The 7,923-nt window shown below is 30.9% G+C and overlaps 1 protein-coding gene across 1 annotated transcript; it reads right to left on the bottom strand.

Annotated features, from left to right (window-relative positions):
* Positions 1 to 214: 214 nt before the first annotated feature.
* Positions 215 to 2,423, bottom strand: LOC140882994 (uncharacterized). Its single transcript, XM_073289277.1, has one exon. It carries the CDS (start codon positions 2,371 to 2,373, stop codon positions 526 to 528), a length of 1,848 nt encoding a protein of 615 aa, XP_073145378.1. The 5' UTR covers positions 2,374 to 2,423; the 3' UTR covers positions 215 to 525.
* Positions 2,424 to 7,923: the final 5,500 nt, after the last annotated feature.

The raw sequence follows: 7,923 nt of genomic DNA, 5'->3' as shown, positions 1-7,923 counted from the left end.
ATACTAGCTTGTTATTTATTTTCTTGTATTTTTATTCAGCTACATTTTAGCCTCCAAAATATCTTAAATTTCAAACGAACTCTTTCTCCATCATTTTATTTATAACAGCATATTTGTTGAAATAGAAATCGAAGTGTTAATAAATAAAAGATTGAATATTTGAATAAAAGCAAATTAAAGGAATAGCAAATATTTCTGTAAAATTGTTGTTCAATTATAATTATTATAAAACGCTAAACAGTTGAAGCAAAAGGTTTCTCTTAGCCTTGTTTATTTGACTTGACTGAGATGAAAGATTGAAGGGCCTAAAACTCCACAAAGAAATACATCTGAATCCATTGGCCTCAACTACCCAAAATTTCAAATGACACAATCATACAAATCATATAATTAGCAACACATCAATTTCAGAAATCTTCGACACCAAACATCACTTTCAACTAACGCTACCTACAACAGCAAAAAAGATGACTACTTTTCGATGCAGTATAAGATTCAGCAGGATGGCACACATCTGGTAGTGCATTATACAGGTGAAGATACTTCAAGATCTCCTTCCTTCAACTCCTTAACTGCACTTATAAGAGCCCTCGTTCTCCCGTTAAGAATCAAGCCGTTCTCTCCCATCTGATATTGAAGCATTTCCGCTGCTTCCCAGTCTAAAGATTTTAAACAAAGTGATTTTATCAGTTTATTGTACTCGTCGTGGCTAGGCTGAACTCCATATTGTTTCATCTCCCCTAATATATCCACAGCCTTGTCAAATTGTTCAAGCCTGCAGAATCCACGAATGAGTGTGTGGTAGGTTATTGGGGTGAGCTTGGAATGCTTCTTTTTGGCTTCGTTGTATATACTGCATGCTTCCTCCATTGCACCATCCCTTGCATAACCACTCATGATTACAGAATAAGTGTACACATCGGGTTTTAAACCTCTGGTTTCCATCGTTTCCATTATTTTCAATGCTTCATCCATTTCCCCAGCTTTTGTAAGCCCATTGATTACATAGTTGAAGCTGGAATTTCCAGGAGGCGGACCTGCATCAATCATTTCAAGTAACAATTTTTTTGCCCTGCCAATATCTTGAATCCAACACAACTTCTTAAGGACACTTGAAAATGGTTTAATTGCAGACTTTCGATCTACTCCTGGATAATCGTTCAGCATCTCTAAAGCAAGTGATACGGTTTCTTTATCAAGTTCTTTATCAAGTTCCTGTCCATTTCCATTATCCGTTCTCTTATTTCGAGAAAGAGAGCTAATCAAGAAATCGATAGACGACCTGGGAGGATAAATCTTCTTATCTTTTGCATATAGATAAACCAAATGTGCATCTTTAGCCCTATCTCCTTTACACAAGTAAGAAATTATATTTCCAACTCTCTCAATATCAGGCAATTTATCCGCCTCTAGCATCTTCTCACAAGCTACCAATGCCCAATTGAAAAAAGATCTCTTACAAAGAGCTTCGATGGTAAAGTAATATGAGTCAGCATTTAGAAGACATCCAAATTCCTCAAACTTATTGAACACATCAAATGCAGCCTTCCCTTTCCCCAGCCTTGAAAACTGCCCTATTAATTCGTTTAAACTCTCTGTACTCACCAACCCCTTCTTCTCCCCGACCTCATTCACAAAATCCCACAATGAATATGCATCTCTCTTACTATCTTCCTGGCATATCGTGCTAACTAGCGAGTCCATCACTCGCGTAGTCACCTTAAAATCCAGCTTCTGCAGTGCCCATCTAGCAAAGCTGATCAAATTTTCAGCTGGAACATATGATGTACCAAGAACCTTTAATACAAATTCTTCATTCAAGATCAAACCCATTTCTTCAAAATGAGATACTTGTGACCCAGCTACGGTACCCCTACTTTGAAGCAGAGACAACAAGCTCTCCACCCTATCCGGATCATTTTCCTTTACTACCTCAATACCCTCATCTTGCATCGCCATTTCCCCAACAAAAATTTCACCAATTCCCTCATCAACCCCTACACTATCAGCCCCTTCAAAAATTGAACCCGGACTCTCATATTCCGATGAAGCAAACATAGTATTTTCATCAAAAGTATTCGTTGAGCTAAAATCAAAATCTTCCGCGGCCTCGTCAGCCTCGGCCATCGGCGATTCAGAAGGTGAATCCTGGTAGCTCTCAAATGCACTCGATGATAAAAATCTATTTCGTTGATAAAACTCAGATCTTTTCGAGACCCATGAATTCGAGAACCGAAACAAGGGTTCATCAGGTTGAAGATTTGAGATTAGGGTCTCATGACATGATACCTGAGAATGAACTATAGGATGACGCAATTTTGACACAACCACGCGCCTCCGTAGATAAGCTCGTGCTGCCGGCGATCGCCACATTGTCTCCGCCGCCGCTCTGTGAGCTGGGAAATGAGAGACGTTAACCTAAACGCCCCAAATTGAGGCTCTGTTTCTAAAGGGTGAGTGTATTTGTTTAAAATTTTATTAATTATTAAATAAAATTATTTTAATTTATGAATAATAAATAAAATGTTAAATTAATATATGAACTATTTAAAATAATTTAATTGATATATAATCAAACTCAAAAAATAAGTCGAAGTAACTATACAACATCACATTGATATTACTTATTGTCTCGATTTTGCACGATTATCATTGTTACATATTACAAGGTTTTATTAATTACATTTTTAATTAAATATTTAAACATAAAACAATTTATTTTATAATATTTTTAATAATAGAATAAATTATATTTAGTTCGACATATTCTGATTATTTATGAAATATAATTTTATTATTATAAATGATAATATTATAATGAAAAGAAAAACATCATTTTATTATATATTTATAATTATTTTTTAATATGTATTATTTTTTAGTATAGAATTATCAGTTATATACGTATACGTATGTTTGTACTAATTAATATTGATAAAGTTTTCGTACCATGCATACAATCTCGTTTGTATAATTAAAATTTATATAAATATAAATTTATGCTTATAATTTTGAAAAATAAAATGTGTATCTATTTTTATTTAACAAAAATATTGGACTTTAAAATAATTTTAGTAAAGGGTAAAATTGATTTTATAACTTAATCATGTACCAATTAACCATTTTCAATAATTCATGTATCAATTTGATATTTTGGTGTATCACAATGAATTTTACTCTTAATTATTATATTATTATATTATACACAAAAGTAATATAAGATCAAAAACCTATAACAACCCACCATTAGGCGGGGTAGCCCATTTTTTAGGCGGGTTGAAAAATTGTCAATCCAACCCACTAATTTTGCATGATGGAATGGGTCAACCCGACGAACCTAGCCCATTTTGACACTTCTAATCAAACAAATTGTTGATCCAACTTATAAAAACATATTATCTTTTATATCTAAGTATTACCGCATACATACATTGATGAAGTTACTCGTAAGGGTGTCAAACAAGAATACAAGATACCCAGCTACCCACTATATATTATACTATAACAAATTTTATACAAAATGTCATTAAATGAATAATTTTCCAATTTCAATTTAAACATACATTATTAATGCTATTATTACCATTTAAGTATGATAGTTTAAATGTGCAGAATATGCATAAGTTTTTATTTATATTATTATGTTTAAGAACATGTTTTTTTTATATTGTGCTTGTTAAATTATTTAGAAGTTGTTACATTCTTATAATTTCTAAGAATTAAAAAATATAATATCGTAATAATATCGAAATCGATACTAATGATAAGTAATTCGACTAAAATTTCTTTTTAGAATAAATAGTAGTTAATAGATGTAACAAAAAACTACGGGATATGTCTTTACGTCTTTTTAGTGGTTAACGTGCGATACTGTCATGTTAGGTAATGAGATAAACACAATCTATTTTGACGACTCTATATTTAATTTGAACCACATATATCCTAAAATGAAAACATAAATCTATAAATTTTAATTTGTGCCATTGTCATTATTAGTCTCTCAAATATGAAAATTCATAATTACCTTTATATAAGTATTCAATTTAATTAGCAATAAATTTTCAGCCCCTCGGATTCTTTGATTTTATATAGAAAAGTTTTGTATGTTTAGTTTTTTTTTAGAGAATTTTGTATGTTTAGTTACTAAGCTTTAATTGTTGTGTTGCAATAAATAATATTTTGTGTAGCCAAATTAAACCAATTAATTATATTATATTATATCATATAAAATAATCGAGTTATATCACATGTAATTTCAATAATAACTAATTGTTCAATGGCCTTCTCATCAATCGTCGCCCTATAAAAAAAAATAAACATGCAGGTATTACGACAATCACACTGATCTATATACGTGATAAAAATCGATCGAATTCATATTTATAATAAAAAAATAATATTTTGTATTGAATCGAATCGAGTTATAGATCAATATAACAAAATTGACTTTTGAAATGACCTTATAAGTTTTTGTATCTCTTATTTGTTGTGAAATAACCCTTTAATATTTATTTAATAAATTAAATTTTAAATATTATCTAGAATCTTCGACATCAAAATTAACCGTAGACGTTTTATGGGCTCCAAACAATTAAGGCCCCGTTTGATTTCAAAAGCCAGGAAAAAAAAAACATTTTTTTTAGTGCTTTTCAGTTAACAAGGTGTTTGATTGACCAAAAAAGTGCTTAAATAAGCACTTTTTAAGTCCAAATTTGAGCTTTTTTAAAAGCCAAAAATTGTAGCTTTTAAAAACACTTATTTTAAAAAATCTCTACAAAATCCAAACGAGCTCTAAGTCCCAACACAAACATGTTTACATTTCTGTATTCTTCACTCATCGTTTCAATTATATTTCGCTTATTGGGTTGGCCCGTATTATATTAAGTGATGGGCCTCTGACCCAACGGGAGTGGGTCAAACCATAGCTCAATTGTACACATAGGGATACATGAGACATATAAAAATACCTGTAAATCAGCTATCAGTCTCTAAACCCTATCAAAAAAAATTGTTTAAATCCTTGAGCCCATATGTTTTTTTTGGATGAAATTCGGTATAAAAGGTTGAAAATATGGTGCGAATACATAATATTTGAGTATTAACTATTTCAAATTCGGTACAAATGTATGATTTTTGAGTACTCAAATATGTAATCAAATATTGATATTAATGATACATTTGTCTTCTTTGGATGAAAATTGATACAAAATATCATAAATACGGTACTAATATATGATATTTGAGTATCAAATGTGTTAAATCTAGTTAAATATATAATCTCTGAGTACTAAAAAAAATATTGATATTAATGACATATTTACCTTATTTGGATGGAAATCGGTACACAATATTGAAAAATGATACTAATATTTATTTTTGAGTACCAAAGGTGTTAGATCTGGTACAAATATATGATTTTTAAGATTCAAACATATGTTGCAAGTTCATATTAACAAGATGTTCAGGTTTTATACTCAAAATCTTATTTTTTATACCCGATATTGAAAAATTAGTGCTCGAATATCATGCATTCGTACCATATTTTTAATATTTTGTACTGACTTTCTATGATTTTTGAGTATTCAAACATATGTTGCAAGTTCATATTAATAAATATGTCCAGGTATTATACTCAAAATCTAAGTTTTTATACTCGATCTTGAACTGCTCCAATATCATGTATTTGTACCATATTTTCAACGTTTTGTACCGAATTTCATCCGAAAAAATGTGTCGTTCCAGGGAGTTTAAATAGTTTTTTTGCTGACAGGGGACTGAGCATGTATTTATATTTGGGTTTAGGGACTGAGCACTAATTTACCCATAAAATATATTATTTGAAATTAAAAATTATTTTCATCAATGTAATATAAATTTTTCTTTAATGTTTTTTTTATAAAACAAAACAATATATATCATAAATCTTCAACCAACAAGTCATGAGTTACAATGCAATGAAACCACTCAAGAATAAAGTCATTTATAGTTGATGCTAGATGTACTTCTTAGTGTGCGCCTTTTCTCTTGTATTTTGCATTTAAATTACAAAAATTCAATTAATCTAATTGGATTTTTTTTCTTTTTATTTATTTTTTACTCTCCACTATCTAATTTTATGAGATTCATATTGTTGAGACGTTATTTGCATAAGAGAAATTTTTATTCCTCGAACAATTGATGTTTTTATTTCAATTTTTTGATTTTTGAGTTTTTAATTTGATAACAAATATTATGAAATAAGACTTCTTATTGAGTGAACATAAAAACTGAATTGATCAAATTGGGTGGAGGAAATATCACATCCCACATTCATCTCAAATTCAAAATGTTTAACACATGAAAAATAATGTAAACTTACTTTCAACAAATAATCTAAATTTCAATACATTTAATTACATGTCCAATTAACTCGATCTATAATTGCAGTATCCATCGCTTATTTTCTTCTGAACACCATCTTGATGGATATTGTATAGCGTTTCGCTCTGGAATCACCTACTAAACAAATTTTTAAGCATGAAATTAACTTAAATAAACATAATCAGATAAACAACGAGAATTCAACGATACAATACAATTCTCAAACCAACAGGAGATTAATAATACAACCAAATCTAAAAGTGTATCATACTAAACCCAAAATAAACAACAAAACCAAACTCGGAAATCATCGGGGTGCACTGAAATATCGTTTCAAGGACTACTCCTGCCAGCATCATCCAAATTAAGGCTTGCCCCGAGGAATGAAGTGTCCAAGATGAAAACAAGAACGTGAGTGCTAACTCCCAATATATAAATACGAGTATACAAACCTATATATGTATGCATTACGTGAACTAGGTAACTGGATCAAGAGAGAACTCATGCTCAGATTTGAGGCGCGAGAGTGTCTAGCATCACTCGGTAATACCCCTTTGGATCAATAGCACTCTCATCCGAATATGGATCTGAAATGTCCTAGAAACATCACAGTCTTCTCGACCCGTCGGCCACTGTGACTCATGATGTTCAATTGTCCATAAATTAGAAATGAGTGACCCTACTAAATTACGACTATCTCGAATAAGATTTGGCTTAACGTGATACATGGACATGCAAGGAGTATATCCGCGTCCATCGTTAGCCCACTAATGACGATAAACCCAAACTCTAGGCACAACTTCGCTATCGCCCGACCCTGGAATGACGTCTAAAAGCCTTAAAATAAGAGTGATTCGAGAGAGAAGCTGTGAAATTTGCAATCTAAAATGAGGGTCTCGACCTTTATTTATAGACAGGAGTGCGGAAGTTCCGATATCATTCAAACCTTTCAAACTAGTTCGGATCCTAAATCATAACTTCGTACCTTTTGATCTTTCGCAAACAGTACACATGTCCAATGATTGGACAACTCAATGTGCATAATGAGTTTAGAGCTTTCAATCTGAGGGTTCGAAGCTTTTGAACTCACCCCCATCAAATCACCAATTATCTAAGGCCTTGAGATATTACGTTCTTAATCGGAATTTGAGATTTAAATTCTGAAAATGGAAAAAAAATATGAATTGAAGAATTTATGGAAATTCGAGATTTCATTTCTGAGCTGCAAATATTTAATTTGAGAATTTACGGATTTTGAGATTTAAATTTCGGGTTTCTTAAATTAAAAGATGAAAATATTTGAATTGAATATTTATGGAATTTAAGATTTAAATTCCAAGTTCCGATAATTAACGGATTTACTTTGAAGTTAAACTCGCGCAGGGACTGATTTGCAAATATTGAAGTTTCAAGGGCTAAAGTGCAATTGTTCTTTTTAATTTTAATCCGAGAATATGTAATTTGAGGATTTTAGAGTTTAGAGATAAATTCTAATATTATTAAATTATTTAGGATTGAAATTGAATTAAAATATTGGCCAAGGAATGATTTGCAATTACTAAA

Source organism: Henckelia pumila, chromosome 2, assembly GCF_033568475.1.
Source record: "Henckelia pumila isolate YLH828 chromosome 2, ASM3356847v2, whole genome shotgun sequence".
Classification (NCBI taxonomy): Eukaryota; Viridiplantae; Streptophyta; class Magnoliopsida; order Lamiales; family Gesneriaceae; genus Henckelia; species Henckelia pumila.
This window is presented reverse-complemented; position numbering and strand designations above follow the sequence as displayed.